Here is a 23,539-nt window from a genome sequence, read left to right as displayed (position 1 = left end):
GTTATAGATTAATCAATTAATTTTACTATTTATTACTTTATTATTAATTAGTAACAATTGAGTATTATTTGAGTATTCAATATTTAAATTTATATCATAAAAATAGTATATCTGGCATACAATAATATAAAATAATCGAAATTCTATATTGTTCCCATAAATGAAGTAAATATTATAATTAGAACTGCACTATAAAAGTACATTGTTTTGGTTTTAATTAATTTGAGAATATTTAAAAATATTTGTCATTACAAGACAATGCTATAATTATTAATTTATTTAAATTTTAATAAAATTAATTAATGTTAAAAAAAGAATTTAATATTTTTATAATCTAATAATAAGTATCATTTTCATATAAAAGTTACTTATATATACTTTACAGACTGTCAGTTTATTAATGGAAAAGATAATAATAAAGAAATAAAAGGCATAAGAAATATCCCATGTTGAATGAACCAATTTTAACATCAATAAATAAAAAGAAATATCTATGCTAATATTTATTATGGTTAGCATGTATAAATTTACTTTTGCACAATATATTTTATAAAATAACTTTATTTAAAATTTTGTAATTTCCATAGTAACTGTACAAGAAGTGAACACGTATAACGCTATATTGTTTATTATTAGTTCTATTTACGTAAACATTTCATATTATATATATACAACTTTTTAAATAATAATACAACAATTTTTTCTACGAGTTCATTCATTTTTATTATAATGAATGGTCTAGAAAATTATACCTACAAATTGATGTAAATATTTATATTTCTTGATTCAAAAAAAGAAAAACTATATTACAATATTAGAAATTCTTAAATTTCTTGTATGTACATTAAACAATATTAAAATTCCTTTAAATATTATTTTATTAAGAATTTCTAATGCATTATTGTCTTGTTCTTTTCTTCTCACTCTTTTCAAATTAAATAAATCAATTTGTTCATTCGCAGGACTTATAAGATTAGTACATTAAGTCCAAGGTTTTTAATCTATTAAATTTTTAATTTATTAATTTATGAAATATAAATAATTTCTTTTATTAGAAGTAAAATAAAATATTTATGAATTACAATTAAGTATCATTATCGTACACATATGTTTTGTAATGTTATTATTTCACGAATAAAGAAATTATTCATTGATAAGTCTTTGATGTATGATAATATAAGAAACTGATATATAACACGTAATTTATAAAACCTTTGCTAAAAAATATGGAAAACTAAAATTTCTAAAAAATTAAATTCAGTATAAAACTTCTAAAATAAGTTCTTTAACAGTATTAATATGAGAGATTAACATTTAAAATTAAATTGTAAATGCATATAAAACTAAAAAGTTGACTGACTTCAGTCACAATTCAATAGTTTCTGATGAGACAGAAATAGGATCTCGAAGATCTGGAGTGCCCATATTAATACATCCACCTCACATTTTTATTCCGCTTTATAACTTTTTTAATAAGAGCTTCTAAATCATCTTAGATTTTAGTATTCTCACTCATTCATTTTTTTCGCTTCCATTTTCATCGTAGAATGTATCTATTATACATAAATTACGAAATCTCAATTCTTCTATTAGACTTTCATTATCAGAATTTTTCTATCAAAATTTACTCACGCTATATTACTTCACAGATATTTGTAATTTGAAATAAACATTTAAAGACAGTAAAGTACTATATTGTCTACTATATATTTTAAAAGTTAGTTTATAATTATTATATTGTTTTACAATATTTTATTTTCTCCAGTATGTAGTAATCATAATTTTTGTTATCATCAAGTATTTTTGAAAAATAATAATAAATTAGAAAATAGATAAAAACTGATTTTAATAACTACTTTATTGAGTAATTTTTAAATCAATATTATTTTACTACGTAAAAAATAATTAAAATTTTTAATACCTTTTTTCGTATATATATGGAAAGAAATATTTTATAGCATTTCATACTTGGTTAATATATTAATATATTATATATTAATTAAATATAAAATGGTTTATGTATAATAAATATAAATACATTCAAATTTTATTTAAATATATTTTAAAATTTATAAAAAGCTATTGAATTGATTGCACTATTCATTTTTAATTATTTAAATCAATTTCAAAGAAAATATTCAATATCTTATAGTTTAATATATGTTTTATATAAACATTGACTGTTATTTTCTTAGTGAACTATTCTTTAAAGCATGTAATCGTATATAATAATACGATCTATGAATTAAAAAAAAATCAAGGATACTTAGAATGAGGTACGTTAATTACAATGTTTAAATTCTACAAATTTTCAGTACTTACCAGCAAGTATAAATTCTGCTACCGTCATCACACATAAGCAAATACTTAATATTATATTAATTTTAAATTGGTTGAACATTGAGAATTTTTCCCAAAATTTATTTTTATTATTGTATAATACATTATTATATAATTTCAGGAAATTAATTTGTTGTTGGTCAATTTTTTTAACAGAATACTATTTATGATTATAAAAACATTTTCAATTTACAGCTGTGTATATAAATTTATTTAATTATATATATTTTTAAAAAATTGTAAAAATAAATTTTTTTTTAAGCCGAAAATAAATACATATATTACAATATTACGTACAAAAATATTAATAATCCGATATTAAAAATTCTAATTAATTATTGACAATAAAATATTTTACTTAATGTATATAACCTTATTTATTAAAATTGCATATTAATAATTTAGAAATAAATTCCTCTTGCCATTTTTATATTGTAAGAAAAAATATAAATCAAGTATAAAAATAATTTGAGAATAAATAAATGTCAGACAGTTTAAATTCACAATAATTTAAATAATTGATTTACGTATGGGCGATATTTGTAAGACTATAAAATATATTCGTTGTATAATGTATATCCTTTTTGTTTGAATACTTTTTTAATGTATATTTGTTAAAAACAATATAAGATACACTCATTTCTTCTATTCTATGTGATTATATGTGACTCGAAATAATATATGAAGTATGAACTATATAACGAAATTGGAAAAGAGGCAGTACTTTGATGGCTTACGAAGAGTATAAATATGTATAGAAAAGATAAAATAAATCAATATAAATCTTCTACAAAGTAAATATAGAAAGATTCTTTATTGTCTTATATAATTTCTCAGAGAGAGAGAGAGAGAGAGAGAGAGAAAGAGGGAGAAAGAGGGAGTGTGTGTGTAGAGAAAGAATGAAAATAGATTAAAAATAATGATATGAGGAAGAATAACTAACAAGATAATGTGAACTTAAATTGTTATCACAGTTAACATATACACAAAGTGAACTAGTTCACCTTTAAAAATGTTAGACTTCTTAACCTTAAGATTACCATTCTAAAGTGGTATGTAGACCGAGTATCCAATCCTGATCGCTTAAGAGATAGTTCTACTGCAATGCTATTAATGGGCATCGACATCAGAGATAAAAAACTAGTTCATTTCTATTTGTCGTCATCACTGTTATTGGCATCAACGAATACTTTACTTGGAAATGTTATATCGCACTTCCTCATTCAATTGCAATTCACTAAGTTTTATTTAATTACCACAAATGAATTATTCGCAACTTCAATCATTTGGCTTATAAATATATATATATATAATTTTTTGCCAAAGAAATACGTCAGCCCGTTGTTTCCAAAATATACAGAATTGACAAATATAAAAATAAATATGTATATGTACAAGCAACTATTCGTATAAAACATTCTTTATAGAATGTTAAATTAATTTTCATGATATTTGTTTCATTATGGCATGTATTATCATAAACCATTTATTATATTATTATATTATTATTATATATATTATTTATTATATTTATTATAATCATCTATAATGAAAACAGTATCACTAATAAATATTTTACACGTATTTTAAATTATACAACATTTATACTGATGTAATAAAACTTTTATTAACAATAAGAGAAATAATATATTGTTGAAAATAATATACTTCTCTTAAATATATATATATATAATGAATACAAATATACAATATTATATACTCAGAGACAGACAATATATAAAATAAATTCGTACAGTTATATTTTATATATATATATATATATACTAATAATAACGATAATGACAATTTTATTATTCGTATTTTTATTAAATATTTAATAGTAAAAACATTATAATATATATACATTATTTATTATGATTATAAAAGGAAACTAAAAACTAAATACAACAAATTAAATACAAATAATTTGTATGTTCTGTATATAAATTTTATTTATACTTAGAGTTTGTTTGTTAAACATTTTTTAAATAATAATTATTCAAATTATTTTTATAGGCATATATATAATTAAAAATAAATATTTTTATTTACAAAATGATATATCGTAGTTATTAAGAAATATAACAATATAATTAAAAATTTGCGTATGTCTAAAATACTGATGACATATAAAAAATGATATTTTGAGTTAGATAAATTAGTTAACAAAACGTTTTTTGCGAATAATGTGTATATATATCCTATTATAAAGATATTTGCACAGATGAAAAGAGTACAAATTACAAAAAACGGAAAAAACACGATTTTCCATCTATGAATTACTATTTGCCGTAGGATACAATTAAGGTTTCTATTGCATGCTTGTCATGAGATGAGTAATTTTATGTACTAATATATTTCGCTGTTCTGCACAGCTGAAAGCATTATCAAATCATTATTTTTTAATATGGGTGAAACTATCATACGAAAAAAATAAGAAACATTCCACTTTTGAAATTATTAACGATTTTATTAATATATGTTACTTTATTAAAATATTTTTATTTTATTTTAAATATAATGATCTGATAAATAATAAATAATACAGCATAATATTAATGGCAAGTGATCAATAATTGAAAACAATTAATTTTATAAAAATAAAGAAAAATTAGAAATTCTTTTATTATTTTCTCCTAAAGAACGTACAATCTATTGTATAAAATTGATTCATTTAAAAAATAACACACTGCATGTATGCTCCTTTAAAATGAAATATATTATATGATTTTAAAAATTTTCATAATATAAATAAAAGAAGTAATTCGAATTTATAAAAGAATATTTTATCTTGTCATAAGCAAAAGTTTCTTAATCTATTTTTTATTTTTTTAATATTCTATCATAGTTATCAAGAACTTTAATCAATTTTGAGTAATGATAAAGTGTGTAGTTTCTTCATATCAGATCGTTATTCACTATTTCATTGTTCTCTTACGAATGAATTGATTGATTAAGTTACAAAACTTCGATCAGGAAATAAATTGAAAATTAATAAAAAATTGATGGACCATCTTACGTTTAATATATTGTTCAGTGTATTTAAATATGCTTTTATACACAAAGCCATATATAGATACACACACGTACGTAGGTACGCACGCAGCCACACACACATTCAATCATACACATAAATGTATGTATATTTTAAATGCATTTAAAAACACATTTTTATTTTTTAATATATAGATATATTGTAGGCAACCTTCTCTGTTTTTCGAGACACCGGTAACAATAAAGTAAAATTTGTTTCAAAGCAGAATAAGAATTTCCTCCTCCACAATTAGAACTGACGTAACTTTCTCATTATAAATATATAGCACACCTTCCTTGTGTTTGCGTTAACACTAATGCACTAATAATACACTAATGCATGTACATCGTTTGCACATAAATGCATATTCGAGTTCACATTTATTGTATGACTACTTTATGTTTTCGACAAAGAGAACTACAGAGTATGCGATACAAATGACGTCATCGTTGTCACGACAACGATGCTATTTACGGATTTTCTGTTTCTTACAAAGTTGCGAAATATAGAATTATGCCTTTTAGAGCCGCAAAAGAACGTTCAACATGGATAAGATACCTTTAAAATAATAAATTATGTATATTTATTTTTGCTATATTTTATATACTTATTTTTTATTTATTTAACATTTGTTTTGTAAATATTTGTCATTGAATTAACGCATTTGGAATTTTTATAGGTTTATACCACTAATGCCTGGTGTAATAACGCATAATAAAATTACTGATCAATCAATTCCTTCAAATTTTTATTGCTTAAATAATTTATATGGATATTGTTGCAATTATATTTTTACAATGTAAAGATATGCTAAGTAATATATTTTTAAAATGTTTACATATAATTCTGGTTTATCGTATTAATAGATATATTAGAAATAGAATTTGAAATTAAGAAAATAAATAGCTAACTATAAATTGATTCTACTGAATAATTTATTTAAATTTAAATTTAAATTTCAAAAGCTTTAATTATATAGGTTATTGGAAAAAATAAAATAAATTATATGCAATATTTCAAATTAAATTGGTTATAAATAAATACAATAAAAATTTCTTTTTGAGTAGTAAATAATATATGTATAATATGTAATGTATAGTATAATTTCTTTTTGAATGTATTTCAGGTCAATATGGTATGAGCAAAAGCTTGAAGAACGGCGGTCTTTTCCCACCCGTGTTTAACGTTGCCGCAAAGGCGGAGATCCGAGTAAATGCAACTTGCGGCGAAGATGGGCCGGAGACCTTTTGTAAACCCGCGGAATCTTTGCATTGTGCCATATGCGATTCTCGTAGCCCAGATCCTAATAAGCGACATAATGTTAACCACGCGCTTGACTCGAGCCCAGGTCGTTGGTGGCAAAGCCCAACACTCGCCCGTGGCGACGAATATGAGTACGTGACGATCGATCTCGAGCTTAAACAGGTAGAGGATCACTGAAACGGTATAGTTCTTTCATATTGATTTTTCCAGATTTTCAACATAGTCTTGCTGCTTTCTCTTTTATACTTGCTATAGTTAGATTAATAGAACTATTAACACGAAACTTGTTTCATTAGATTATGATACTGAAATTATTTTGCAGTTGTAAATCTATTATATATTTTTTTTCTAGATAGGAATAAAGATAATAATTTAGCAATACTTTTTACTTTAAAATAGTTCTTATGAATGTTTACTTTTCCAACTTTTTATCATATCCATTTCAAACAAATCAGTATATTAAAAGTATATCAGTTTTTCATCAATTATTAAGAAAGTTAAAAAACTATGTTTCTAATTAAAGATAAATATAATAAATAATTAATTCGTTAAGAAAAAACCATGTGTTAATCGTTCTGTAGCCGTAATTAGTTAAATGGTAATGAATATCTTAATTCTATCTCGAATCCCAATAAAAATGATGTAACATTATCAAAAAGTAAATACTTAAGACTCCATTTTACTTACACAGCAAATGACTTAAAACAAAAAATAAAAATAAGTATGAATAAGATATATGTAAGAAGTACAAAAATTAAATATGTAAGAGAGAGAGAGAGAGAGAGAGAGAGAGAGAGAGAGAGAGAGAGGAAAACAGAGTATCACGCGAATAAGAATATAAAGAGAAAATTAAATATGAGGTATTTATATAGAAGGTAGCTATGAGTGTCAGCCAATGTTTTTTGAGATATTAGGAAATTTAATAAATATTGTAATTTTTCTTAGATACTAAAAAATAGCAAACAACCTAACATAATTATATCGAAAAACTAAATATAGTACTCATCGATTAAAGCCTTAAGTACCTGTGTATTTTTTTTTTAATAATAATTTTACTGTCCAAATATGAACAAATAGAAGACATAAGAATAGCATAAGAAGCTTGAATAGAATAAGAAATGAGGGGTCAGAATATTTAAAGAAATATTATTCATAGTAAATGAAAAAAAGCAAAATATAAAAAGTAGAATAGGAAAAAGACAAACATGATGAGAGAAAAAAATTGTAACTCTCCTTGGTTTCCTTTCGTTAGGCCAATTTAATGCATTGTGCTGCATTTTCCCATTCGATTTATGTATCTTTCGAATTGCATCTTATACGATTCGGCTGAGAACTGATAAACAGTAAGTGAGATCATGATGTATACTTGCCCATTTTAAAAAATAAGAAAAAAATCAGCGAATAAACAAGTATTTGGTGCTTATGATAAATAATATCCGTTGGATAGAGAGGAAGAATGAAATATAGAAGGAGAGAAGACATTGAATAAAAATGAATAAAAGTATACAATAAAATAGTATTTGCATAAAATACTATTTTCAGAAAAATCTATATAGATATGACGACAATTAATTATATTATTGATAATACATACATTCACATAAAAATATTTTTAATAATTTACTGATTTATTTCATTATTATATTTATATAATCTCTTTCTTTTATTGCTATATTATATTATAAATCAATAAAAGATAAGTGATTATATAAAAATTAATTATAATAAATGCATTCAAAATGAAACTATTGAATTAATTTGTTCATACTTCTTTAGATATAAATTGCAAGATGTTTTTAAAAATAAATTGAATAAAATTTTTTTTTTTAATTAAAAATGTATTTTTACAAAAAGTATTCGATCACGTACACTTAATAATCTTCTTTAATGAAATATTTTAGAAAATATTAAAATTTCATGTTTAATAATTCATTATTTGATTTACAATTTGAAGATTATTTAACTTTCAGATTAATTAAACTAAACTTTAAATCTAGTGTTAACACGTACAATCAAATATTAATAAAAATTGGAAGAATTATTATATAATGTATATTGTTATTAAACTTTTAATATATTGTATAAAACAGGAGTTAGAATAATAAACAATGTTATACATCTATTCTACTGAGTAAGATTTTGTCATAAATGATAGCTGCATTTCTATATATTTGTAGTATATAGATACTGTAAGAATAGTTTGATTAATTTTTCGTGTTTTAACATATAATTTAGTAACATATATGTAATAAAAATCTATCATTTAATAGTTTAATACTTTTATGATATAATGAAATTATTGCTATTTTTAGAAATATTTTAAGCAAAGAAAAAAATTATTACATAAAAAAATAATCAGGTGTTTTATCACGAAATAATTTCTTAGTTGAATCTCTAATTTATTTTTTTTATGAGGACATTTGAGATCGTTAAAATTTTAAGATAATCATTGCGCATAATACAAAATATATAACATAATAAAATAATACTTAATACTAAACACCGATCAAATATATTTGGGAATTAGATATCTATTAATTTGTTAATTCCCACATTATTTTTATAAAATTCTTTAACTTAAAATTTCTGTGATAAAGATATGTTTTTAAAAATTTCACGTTATTGTAATTAATACTAAAAAATCCATGTAAATTCTATATACACATAATTCTTATCATTAATAAATTAAAAAATTGTTTTACTAGAGTATCTTACGCATATAAATATTTATGAAATTATTAATATACATGCATTTACTATAATAAAATTTTTTATGTATTAATAATAAATATAATTACCATAAGTAAATTAAAAAATATATTTTTATTAATAATTGAATAAAATAAAAAGTGTTTTTTAAAATAATATTGGTTTTAATTTTTAATATTTGATTTAATTAAGTTAAATTGAATTTAAATTGAATCTATATTATCATTAGTTTAAAATTAATTCTAATGAAAATGTTGAATTTATATTTTATATATATTATATGTATATTATATTTTTATATAATAGAATCTTTTAAGTAACAAACATTTTGAAAACAGATTCTATTTACAACTAAATCAGATTTTAGAAAAGAAACGTAATAAATATTGTATTAATTCTGAATCAATTTTTAATTCTCATATAGTATATTATATGAATAATATAAATATATTATTATAATATAATTAATATAATATATAATATAAATATAAATAATAAAAATAATGTGGAATGTAATAAGGGTTGAAAAGATAAACAGTAATGGAGAAGTGCATAATCATTCGGTATATTATCTCTTTTTTTTATATATTTACACGTAACTATATATTATATTTAAGGGTTCTCATATTGTTCAATTAATAAAGCAACATTTTATAATTAATATACTTAAAAAAAACAATGTTTATTAATTTGTTTTTATTAGAAAAATTTTTATTAAAAAAATGTTTATTAAATAATAAATGTATATACATATTTCGTTTTACACTACACAGTGCATAGCCTTTAAAACGTATATACATAATCGCCACATATCACGATGAAAAGATCGATAGCTATAAGACATTTGAAATTAAATTTTTTCTCTCTTTTTCTGAATCATTTTCTCCTCTTATTCTTTGGCTCGTATTTTGCAGTGATTTACTTGCGTACTTTCTAGGATAATGAAGGTAACTCTTTTGGATAATGAGCACAGACTGTTGCTACGACACTTTCAAAAAAACGTCAGTAAACATTGTACGTTATCATTATGCTTTGCAGTACCAACTTTGCGATTTTCACTTCATACTTTATTAATTACTTTTTCTTTACATCCAGTCTGACACAAACATATTCTTAATCAGACAAATCCAAAAGTAAGTATTCATATAGCCATAACGATTCGTAGTTGCAGATCATGCTCCCATATTACAATTTTTCTATTTTAGATTGTATATAGGCTTATGAAAACTCATTAAGAAAGATTATAAGTCGCTGTGAAAAAATATTTATGCTGCTAATATCCTATATATTAAAACATGAACGATTTTCACACATCTCAGAAATGTTATAAACGTTCTATAAAATATAATTACAATATCATAATAAAAAAAAATTTTACTATGTTGACTACGAAATTATTTTTTCTTATTTTTCAAAATTTTTTTAGTTTTCTTTTCAGTTAAATAAAAAGAGTGAAAACACTTTTAAATATATTGATACTTAAAGTTTAAATAATATTTTTAATATTTTTTTTAACTAAATAATATCTTATGTATTTATAATAATATTGCACCAATGTTTATGTATATAGTTAATTCTACATCAAGTATTAAAATGACTTTAATCTCCTACATAATATTACTTTATAATTAAGTAGTAAAGACAATAGTTCTATTTTATGAATTGCTTGAGAACTAAAATTAAATATAAAAAATTTAATTTGTGCATACTTGTAAACATAAAAATAACAAGTCATATATATAAACAAAATAGATTTTCTTTTCTGTCATTTCATTCTTACTTACAGAGTGTGCGTACAATAATAAATAATACAATACAATAAGTAAAATAATACAAAAATAATAAATAAGTAACAGTAAAATTATTTCCTTTGCTAATAAAAATAAAAATGTAAATATATATAGATCTAAGTTAAAAATAGAATTATCTATAAAACTTACATTGACATCTTTCTTTAAAAAACTTAAACTTTATCCCTTTACAAATAAAAATTATTTACAAAGAAAAATTACTTGTTTTTTAAATCTATTTTAATAGAAATTAAGAGTAAAATACTATGAAATATACTCGCGCTTGCTTATCGCGGAATTTTCCAGACAAAAAATATATACTTTTGACAGAGCCAAACGCACATGTATGGCAGTAGAAAAGGAAAGGGTAAAAGGAATAAAAAGGTTTGTTTAATACACCAGCTTTATAACCACGTACTTATAAGCAGGTTATATTTACTAGCATCAGAAAAGTCCATATTACAAATATCAATTCTGCATCTAAACTACAGTTGCGAAATTCTATAATTCATATTTATACATTTAATTTTTTTATCTTTTAACACTAATGTATTCCGTGAAAATATGATTTAGATGGAAAATTTTTTATAAACATTATATCAGAAAAATTAATATAAACGCTTAAATGATTTTAGTAACTTTTATTTCATAAATTAGTAACTTTTTTTATACTCCAACCAGCTGTAAGTCCAAATAAATACTATTTCGAATTAATCATCTAAAAACTTTTACATCAATATTAATTTCAAAATACAAAGTCCTCATTAGACAATAACGGAATTTGATTTCATTTCTGTTTGATGTAAACAGCTAATTGAAAATTATAGCTTATTTAATATAGACTATATATATATATATATATATATATATTATGAATATAAATAAGCTTTTATTTTCGTTTATAATAATACTATTGATTTATTAAATATTATTATTACTATTATTAATTTCACTTTTTAAGTTTGAAAAACAGAACATTTTACATGAATTCAAAGTATCATAATTAGAAAATTAACGAAAAACAAGAATTATAGTTAAATTTAAAAATAAATTGACATAGGTTCATAAAATACATAGGCATTTATCAACTGACATAAGCTTCTGAAAAATGTAGAATTATAATTAAAAGATGAAAATTTTGTCATATAATTAAAATATTTATAATAATATTATATTTACGTCAAGTATTATAGTAATTAAAAAAGCCAATTTTAAATTATGAATGATTTTAAAAACTATTTGAATGAGGTAGTTTACTATATAAACAGATTATTGATATATTTCTGATTATTATTCAATTTTGTAAAATATTTATATAAATAAACCTTATTTAAATAATATTTTATACTTCTTAAAATATTATTAAAAATAATTAATAAATAAAAAATAATGGACGGAACGCAATGAAATAACTACGAGAGTGAAGTTGCACCTGAAAAACGTTTTAATTACTCTTAAAATAAACGTAAATTTATAAGTAAATCTGAAAAAAAAGAGTGAAATAAAAAATATATATGAAACATATTACTTAAAATGAAGAAGATTAACAGTAACTAAAGCGAAAATAAAATTTAATTAACAAAATTAAGAAATAAACACACGTGCATTTGTACCAAACTTTCAGATCTTCTTTGAACAATGTTATCAATGCCAAGAATCTATGAAAATGCTCTTTCAAGAATTCCAGTTCTTTTATTCGCGATCTTATTCAAATTTGTAAAGCTTATACTAATTCATACATTGGATGAACTACGGACAACTCTCATCATTAACTACCTCGATCCTATCATGGGATCTAGTGATTTTATAATTTCCAGTACATATTTGTTCTCGTATTTAAAGGTATTTATCCCCACTTATAAGAACTAAGGTAACTTGGTAAAACAAAACTATAACCACCGAGAATGTGTTGTTTTAAAAAGGAAAATACTGACTATTCTCGAAGTGTTCAGAATATATGTTTACTGTATGAGTAAATACATGTTAAAGCTTCTTATAAATATATATATATATTTTTTTTTTATTTTGTTTCATTAACTTGCCAAATATTAAAAATGTATTTCCCCAAAGTTACGAGTAGTATTTATAAAAATACTGTTACATTAATACGATCAATTTATTATCAATAAATCAAGAATTGCTTCATATGTCTTGTGATTGTTTATGAAATTAGGAATATTTTCACATGTCAGAATTAACATTACTTTATGTAGATTAAATCAAGTATTTACTTTAATGTAACTCATAAAAACGAATTATTTTATTTATGAAAAGATGTAAAATAATTAAAAATTATTTTCAATAATAATTAATTATAATTAATTGTACATTTTAACAAAAATGCATTATTTATAAAATATTCAATAGATTAACATATTTTTTTAATTAATGAATACGCCAATAAAGTGCAAAATTAAATTAATTTTTTTGAAAAATCTTTTAATTAGATGTATTAAAATTATATAAATTGTATATTAGACATCAAGCACACTAAAACCCTTTTTATGAAAGTTCAATATAAAATATTATTTATAAGTTTTCTTAAAATATTCTCACAGACTCTAATAATAACTCATGATATACGTAATTAATATTATAATATCATATATAAATGATAAGTTAATGAACACTAATATTAATCATTAAACATTTAATTACCTATTTTTATTTAAAAACTATATAGAATAAACTATAGTTCGTAAGTTATAGTAAATAAACATCTATATGTTTATTTTTTTGAAGTAGTAGAATAATCTATACAAAATTAGGTATTTTAACATTTTAGAAATATTTAAGTCGATTTATTAAAATTATACAAAAAAATTATTTTTATTCTTAGATAAAATTGCATACGCGTGTTTATGTGCACATCATAGTATATGTAGGTATAAACTTTATATACTCATATGTAATTTAATATTCCAATACTTTTCAATGATGTATATGATTATTAGAAATGATTATTTAAGCGCTAAACAAAATTCAACAAAAAAAATGTAGATGATGACAAATATAATATTTTTTTCAGATATATCAAATAGAGTACGTTATTATAAAGGCTGCTAATTCACCAAGGCCAGCAGCCTGGATTTTAGAAAGATCAATTGATGGAGAATATTTTCAAACATGGCAATATTATGCACCAAATGATGAAGAATGTTGGACACGTTATTCAACGCCCCCTGTTCTTGGAAAACCAATGTACATTCAAGATGATGAAGTTATTTGCACTAGTTTTTATTCGCGTCAAACTCCGATGGAAAATGGAGAGGTGAAAACTATCAGGAATTATTGGAAATGGAGAAGTTATTTTTTCGAATTTTAACTTTAAACAGTTAATAATAATTAGAAATTCAGAAAAATTTCAAATTTAGTATTTGAATATTTAAAATTTCTAAAATATAATTTATAATAGTAATATTATTTAAATAAAATATTTCTTCCAATTTTAATTAAAAAATAACTTAATACTTTTTCTAATTTCTTTACAAAAACTTTAAAATAAGTATTATTTTCGACAATAATTGTTGATTCGCAGATTTTTAATAATACGCAGACATAAAATCATTTTATAAAAATTATCAAAAAACAGAAATGTAAAAGTTGCAGCTTCCCTTAGGTGAATACAACACATCCCTTATACGGATCAAGGAGAATACCGTACATGGCTGGAATATAGCAATCGCCGTTTTTGTCATCGACTTCATGCGCTTGTTCCCTTCATTCTCTTTATACCTTCATTGCTACCTCTCTCTCTCTCTCTCTCTCTCTTAAAGGCAATCATTTTTAAACATAATATTTATCTACAGTTTTTTAATTTTATTATTTTTTAAATATTAAAAAAGATTGATTCGAATCATTTAAAAGTTATTATTTATATATAATATAATTGGAAAAATCTATAATTACTATAACATTTAAAATTTTTTTTTTGAGTTATATTTATATTTTTTGCCTACATGAATATGTTATTCCATTAATCCGCAAATCTATAGAATACAATTCAATATTTAATACTTTTATTTGAAAGTATTACTTTCCATTTTTCTCTTTTCATTAAAATAGTATCGATTTTATTTAAAATTGTATAACACTTTCATCTTTTTGTGTCTTTATATTTTTCATTTGTATGTAAGATATTTAAACTCGAAAAATAATAATACCTACGGTTGAAGTAAAGTATTTATTTATATAATAAATATATAATAAAATCTTATTTTATATAAAATTTGAGGGACAAAACTTTTATATGATAGATATATTTATATTTTTAATTATATATGTGAAATATATTTATAAATAATTGTAAATAAATATAAGTAATTTCTTTATATATAATTTTTTATATAAAATATAATGGATTTAAAATAATATAGTTTTGCTTTAAAATATGTAGTTTTAATAGAAAATAAGCAGAGTTTATCACATAAAAAAAAACAGTTCAAAAAAATTTTTTTAAATATTCCTATTACTACCAGAGTTTAAGATTTTTAAAATTACTTTGAACGACTTTTACAACAAAAAAAATAAGACTATGTATGTTATATGTAGAAAAACATTTATGGTTGTAGACTTGGATTTCATTTCTTTTAGTTAAATTTTGTTTTACAGATTCACACGCAACTTTTGAATGGACGCCCAGGTGCATTAAACCACACGCTAGCGATTCAAGATTTTACTCAGGCTCGATTTGTTAGACTGCGCTTTCAGGGTCTTCGAAAAAGAGGCGAAGCTATTGTTGACAAAAGGCGAGCTTTTTATTCGATTCGTGAGATCAATATTGGCGGAAGATGTCTATGTTCTGGACACTCATCCCGATGTAAATTCAACGAACTTCAAAAGGTAAAGAATTTTTTGCTTTTATGTTAAAGAATGAACGATTAATGTCAGTGTGTAAATAAATATTTTTTATTATAATATAATTATTATTATACTTTACATGAATTAAAATAACTTCTCTACAATTTATGTCTTTACTTATAACTTGTGTAGGTGAAAATGTATCTTATGTAGATATATAATATTTATAACCTTTTTTATTATAACTGATTATTTGAAATCAATTATTCTCTTATTACAAGTTTAGTATATGTTACTTAATACATTCGATATTAATATTTATTATTTAATAATTAATAATATTTAGGCTTATGTTTAATATTTAATAGCTAGTACTTATTACTTCTGTAGTTTTATTAAATTAAAATAATGTTTTATTAAAAACATTAGAAAAAATTATTTATTATAATAAAAAATGTATTTATATGTACGTGTTTAATTAGTAATAATTTGGCACGATGTCTCTTATGATGCGAATTTCAGTTGAACGAAATTACAAAAATTTTACTATATTTTTTGAAAATCAAATTATTAGTACGTACCTTTCATTATTTGTGAATTTGTAGTTGATTTCAGTATTTGTGAATGTGGAGCTAGAATTCTACTTTCATTATTTTGTAAGATACTTCGTATCTTACACAATCAATAATTATATGTAATACAGTAAAGTATTTATCAAAAACTTACTTTGTGTATTTTTGAAATAGATTCAATATGATACTTTCTATTAGAAAATTTCAAAAACATATTTTTACAAGTTTGCAAATTAATACATATCTGTTAATATATTAAATAATAATAGTATTGAAAATAATCAATTTTTTAGAAAATTATTACCTAATCTATGATAAATCGTTAAAAAATTTATTACACTATATTAAGTTTTTTATTGATCTATAATTGTAAACACAGTTTGTAGAAATAAAAATGAAAAAATATTTTATCTATGAATGAGTAATGTGATTGAAACATTAATTTTAAAGTCAAACATAATAATATATACAATTAAAAATATAGAATAGAATAAATAAAAAGAATCGTTTACATTTAAATAATTTAATAGAAAAAAATAAAAAAAATTTTTCAATTTCTAATTTAAATTAAATTTTAAATTATCGAATGATTTTATTTTTCTTATTAGATTAATTTTATTAATTTTATATTATATTACAATGATTGATATATAATTGTAATAATAATTAAAATAATTATATCTTTCATATAAATTAGCATTAATTATTATATAGTAATTCTCTGTTATAGAATGAACAAATTTGCTAAAAACTATAACGTAACAATCATTACGATTGATTACATATTTTTTAATTAACAAAAATTTTAGTAATACTTACTTTTCCAATAAAAACAATAAATAATATTTTTATTAATACATTTATTAATTTGCTTTTAATTTTTAAATAAATTAATATAAAGGTTAATATTTGAATTCAAAATATATTGCGTGTACTTATTATCCATTATTACAATTATTATTTAAAAAGTATTCGAAATATATATATTACTTACATTTATTTTTCTAATTGAAATGTCTATATATATATATAAGAGAAAGATTAATTCATTGTGAGCATATATGTAAAATAAGTAACGGTAATACTGTCGAATATTCGCAAAGAAAAATAAAAATCGATAATAAAATATCTCAAATAATTTTGCAATAAAAATTTAGAAAATTTTACTTATTGGTGTGATAATAGAAGTAATGGAAAAAATATATATATTATTTATTACTTTCCAACAATATTCCATTTATTTTTTAAACTTCTCTAAAAAATTCGTATAAATGGTAAAAATATGAAATAACTGAAGAAATTGATTTATCATTTTCATGATACTAAAAAGTTATTATTTATTACTCAAAATTAATGTATTAGGAATAATATTAATGTGGAGAATAAACGAGTTTGGTCAGACAAATGCTTTAAAATATGAAATACATACACCTATAAATTAATTATATAAATTATAATTGCATATTATTTATCGAATTAATACATGCTTTACTTTAAAATTTTAGACAAAAAGGACATTAAATTTAATTTGTTAGAGGAAAATTGTTACCAATACATCTTGGAAAAAACAAAAGAAATGTAAAAATATAATCACAATAACAATGTCGATACACATATTTAATAACTATTCCCACTTTCTACGTTTACCGTTATATTTTTTGTACTCGAAATTTTGAGATACAATTTTTGTGTACGCATCATTCAATACACTATTGGTTAGCTTGTGAGAATACTAGGATTTTTGTGCTGAAAATGTGAAAAATATGATTACATGTATATAAATCGTAGAAAGAGTTTGTTGTTTTCTGTATCAAAAATGTTCGGTGCTTACAGGCACTGCTAGTTGTGAAATTTCTTGCCTCGCGACCATTAGTCATCTAGACATTCATTATTAAATAATTAGAATCCTACAACATCAAAGAAATATAAAGAATATTTTTAAGAATATATAATTTGAGCACATGTGCTAGTAGATATATGGGCAAATTCTGAAATAAAAATATGATGAATCATAGAAATGTCAAAACAAGTAATTACAAATAATTTGAAAATATTTAAAATTAATAATAATTTCTTACTTTTAAGTAATCACTTTTTAATTTTTAAATTCGTTTTTTAATTTATATTTATTTCGTATTTAAATATTTTAATTTTTTATTATTTTTTTATATCGTATTTATTTCCATGAATTTGATCTTATACAATACTTATTATATTACAATATTATTTTCTTAACTATTAAGGTAAGTGATGCAATATCTTAATTCTATAACAGTAAATTTATTTAATAGCAAGTATAAAATTTTATATAACTATTTCTACTTACTGAGTGTCAAAAATAAAATATGGAATTTTACATAAATATATATGAATATTAATATATATAATTTAAACATAAATTTGTTAGAAATTTTATTTTTTATTTTTCTCTTAATAAAACTGGTGGTAATAAAATATATGTATAGATTAAATACTGAAAAATTCTTATTAAGAATTTGAAATTAATATTAAACGTAAAAATGAATTTTGAGAAATATAATTAAAATATAATTATAATAACAATGAAAACATAATTAATAGTTAAAAAGTAACATCATTATTGCCTTTTATTGAATGAAGAAGAATGAATATGACTTTACAAAATATTTTTAGAAAAATAAACTCAAATTTATATTCAAATTGAAAAATTATAGTCTATTATAGAAATCATCTGTTAAGAAAATTATTTTAATTGATATGTTGAAAAAATTATTCAAGACAATTCTTAATTCATCGAGTAACAATAGTTTTACTTAAAAACTTATTTATTAACAGCGTGAAGAGTGTGAGTGCGAACGACACACGTGTGGGGAAATGTGTGAAAAATGCTGTCCAATATATAATCAGATTCCATGGAAATCTGGTGTTTCGAGTAAAGGCTTCCATTGTGAAAAATGCAATTGCAATGGACATGCAATTTCTTGTCGATATGACTCTGAAGTTGCAGAAAGAAAACTTTCAATGGACATCCGCGGAAAATACAGAGGAGGCGGTGTGTGTTTGAATTGCACGGTAAGACAACAAAAGTATTAAGTCTACTTTTTATAAATAAATAACAATAAATTTTATGCAATATTACTATTAAAAAATATCATTAATGTAAACAAAAATGATATGTATAAAAATAACAAAATATAAACTTATTGCAGATATATTAATTTTATTATATTAAATCTTAAAAGATTAATTTAATCATAATATTATGATTTAAATATTGTTTATAATTAAAATTAAATTAAAATATAATAAAAAAATATCAACCAATTAGAGTTCTATTTTAGATACATTGAAATTAAAATTTTTGATGTAATAAAAGTATTATAGAATAGCTAAAAGATTAAAATTAAATGTTTAATAGTTAAATTTTAATGTAAATATTTTGTATCGATAAAATATGTATCAATTCATTGTATGTATATACATATGTAAATAAATATATGTTAATAACATATGGTTTATAAATAATCAAATTATTGTAATAATAATTATGTTTGTTATACTAATTTTATTATTTTCTTTTTTACGTCTTCTAGGGTTATACAACTGGAATAAATTGTGAAAAATGTGAAACAGGTTACTATAGACCTAATGGAGTTTTACCCAATGATTTTGAACCTTGTATACCATGTGAATGTCACACGCGTGGAAGTACTGGCGTTTGCATATCCGACGATTCTTACAATAATTTGGGAAAGGTATTCATAAATATATTCTATATTTAACACATATATGAAATTATTTTTTCTAATAAGACTAGAATATTATATTATTAATTAACTAAAGATTAAAATATAAATCACGAGGGTGGTATAAATTCCATTACCGAGGAACATTCCATTCATTGTTCATATATATATATATATATATATATATATATATATATACCACATTATTATTTTATATAATTGGTTTTAGTACTTATTCTATAAAGTATTAATCTAGATAAGTTTTAACCTACATAAGTTTTAATCTAAATTTAAACTATTCCAATAAGCTTTTTTAATACAAATTCTGTTCAAAATATAATCAAATATTCATGAGTCTACCATACATAATGTGTTCTTTCAATAATAATAACTATTAAAATACCTTAAGATTGAAAAATGATCAACTTTGTCGAAACAACTGACCAATTTAGTAAAAAAACATTATTTAGAGGTATACTAATACAACATATTTAGATCTTATAACAAATATAATAATTTATATTTAGTATAATATTCAAATTAAATTTATTCTAATACAAATATATATAACGGAATGTTTATTCATTAGATGAATTTTCTCAAATTAAAGAAATTATTATTATCAACAGTAATTTTGGTATTAACGAGTTCAGACATTAAGTTTTCAAATCATGTTGTTTGATCCTCATCAAATTTGAATATGAAATGCAGGATTCCAAACAACGACTGAAAGCACAAAATTTATATAAATTTACATAAATCATTGTTTATGTAATAAAGCAGAAACGATACAAATAATTCAGTATATAAATTATCAGTAGTAAATAAATTAGATTTGAATAATTTTAAATCGCGTATCCTATTTATTCTAACAAAATCTACAGGTGGCGGGTGCGTGTGAATGCAAACCTGGCTACTCTGGACGTAAATGTGACCAATGCGCCGCTGGTTTCAAACAGTTTCCTGACTGCGTACATTGCCCATGTGATGCCCGCGGCATTCTCTCATCCCACGATTGTGAAGGCAATTGTCTTTGCAAGCCCTTCGTGGAAGGTGATAACTGTGATCGATGTAAATCTGGTTACTTCTTCCTTTCGCGGGATAATCTGGAGGGTTGCATAAGCTGTGAATGCTCCGGCGTATCCAATGATTGTAGTTCTGCGAAATTATCACTCAGACTAGTAAGTGACAGTGCTACTATCTTATATTTATTCCCTACATTACCTATTCCGTTTTCAGATATTGAATATATAATAAGATTTTACAAGATGACAAATTAGATACAATCATATTATTTTTAATAACATGAAAATTCTTACTTCAGTTACTTATTCTTGTTGTTCAACAGAATAAAAATTTATTACAATTAGAAGAAAGTAACAATAAAAGTCGATACGCAATAAGTATTTATATAATATTTATACTTATTTATGGGTTTAAAAATCTTAATAGTAACAATAAGTGAATAATAAATATTCTTGATGACTAAATAATGTTCAGACTAAATTAATTCAGAATGTAGTATTGTTATTATTTTAGAAAGGCAATAAAAGCAATATCGATGCATTCATATGAAAGCATTTGCGACTCGTTCATTATATTGTTTAATTATTTGATTTGTATCTTAATAATTTATTAATAATTTCATTATTAAATGTAAACTTAAGTTTAAACTTTAAATAAAGTATCTTTTATATATAGACGATATAATAATATTAAACGAATTTAATTAATTCTCTGGTTGAAATGTTTATAGAATATTTTATTAAATACTAGATTATAATTTTATAAATTTTTTATATATTATACGGAATATAATATAAGATCTGATTGATAAATATTTTACTATATTTACTTTATAATGCTCATTACTTACAATTAGTTTGTTCAAATTATAAAAGATGAATTCATAGTTAGATTTGTAATTATTCATTATATTTGTTCCAATACAGTATATATGGTAATAAAATATAATTACATTTATGTACGTATATTACTTTAAAATAAAAATGTATAAATTTATGAAAAATATTTAAAAAAAAGTAATTATTTTTTATTCAAATTAAAACATTTTTTTAATATTATATGTAAACATGTATTTCTTTAATAAAATTTAAAACTTTCATTTATAAAATATAAATATATATCTTGTTAATATATTTAAAAATAATAAGAATAATTATATATATAATAAATAATTATTATATAAATAAAAATAACAATATTTTTAGCGAGGTATACTAGTTATAGAGTTGCTAACAAGAAAATCTATTTACTGCTATTATATAATTTAAATTTAACGATTTTCAAATATGTAAATGTAATAAATGATTATATGCGTAAAGATAATAATATATGTGTTTTTCAAAATAAATTAACACAAAATTGAACATGAAATATTGAAAATTAAAAAAAAAGAGAAAATAATAGTAAGTACAAGAAATATATATTTTACAATTAGATTTCGACCCTGGTCGGCTGGCAAGTTAGCGACATAAACGCATTTCGAGCTGTATCACCGAGTTTGCAAGGCGAACATGGATGGCCAACGATAGCCTCCTTCGAAGTGGAATATCGGAGCCCTTACTGGCTCGCACCCAAAATCTACACCGGAAATCATCTATCCTCGTACGGAAGTAATCTCACTTTTATGGTTAGCTGGATCGTCATGCGTGGAGACACGAGTGGACGACCAACTTCTGAGCCTGATGTTGTACTTATCGTAAGTAATCTTTCTCCTCTAATTCATAAATTTTATTTCAGCCTCAAATATTATTCCGCTTTTTACGATACTTATAATTCACTCTAAGTAGACCTAGACTCACCGAAGCCCAGCATAATATTTTCAGATATTTTTTCCTCACATTTTCTCATAGTTGAAATTTAGTATTATAAAAAGAGTTATGATTATTATAATTTATTTTGTTTATTTTTAATATCTATCTTATATTGATATTTATTATTACTTATTTAATTTAGCTAGATTAATGAATATTTAATAACTAATTCAAAATCTAAAAAAAGGATCGGAATTAAAAAAAAATTTAATTTACTTAATATGCTATGATTATAATATGATTTAATGTAAAGACCAGTAAATGTTAATTTAAAAAGTTTAATATTTGTAATGTATGCATTTTCTTTATAAATCGTATTTAACGATGATATATTTCACGTTTGTAACTCCATGATAAGTATAATTATACTGAAACCTTCAATTTTATATTATATTGTAATAATTATATGTATTTATTAAAAGATGTAACTTATATTAGGGTAAAAACGGTGTACGAATTGCATACGGGG

General features: G+C 21.8%; 1 protein-coding gene across 1 annotated transcript in view; it reads left to right on the top strand.

Moving 5' to 3' along the window:
- wb (wing blister) overlaps positions 1 to 23,539 on the top strand; it is a 78,431-nt gene that overhangs the window by 10,869 nt on the left and 44,023 nt on the right. The window contains exons 2-7 of the mRNA XM_011502869.1: positions 6,501 to 6,799; positions 14,165 to 14,407; positions 15,748 to 15,978; positions 19,323 to 19,559; positions 20,081 to 20,242; positions 22,695 to 22,955. Coding sequence (XP_011501171.1) covers positions 6,501 to 6,799; positions 14,165 to 14,407; positions 15,748 to 15,978; positions 19,323 to 19,559; positions 20,081 to 20,242; positions 22,695 to 22,955 — 1,433 coding nt within the window. The remainder of the gene's footprint in view (positions 1 to 6,500; positions 6,800 to 14,164; positions 14,408 to 15,747; positions 15,979 to 19,322; positions 19,560 to 20,080; positions 20,243 to 22,694; positions 22,956 to 23,539) is intronic.

This window comes from Ceratosolen solmsi, unplaced genomic scaffold (assembly GCF_000503995.2).
Source record: "Ceratosolen solmsi marchali unplaced genomic scaffold, CerSol_1.0 scaffold15, whole genome shotgun sequence".
NCBI lineage: Eukaryota > Metazoa > Arthropoda > Insecta > Hymenoptera > Agaonidae > Ceratosolen > Ceratosolen solmsi.
Note: the sequence above shows the minus strand (reverse complement) of the source record. Positions and strands in the feature narration are given on the sequence as shown.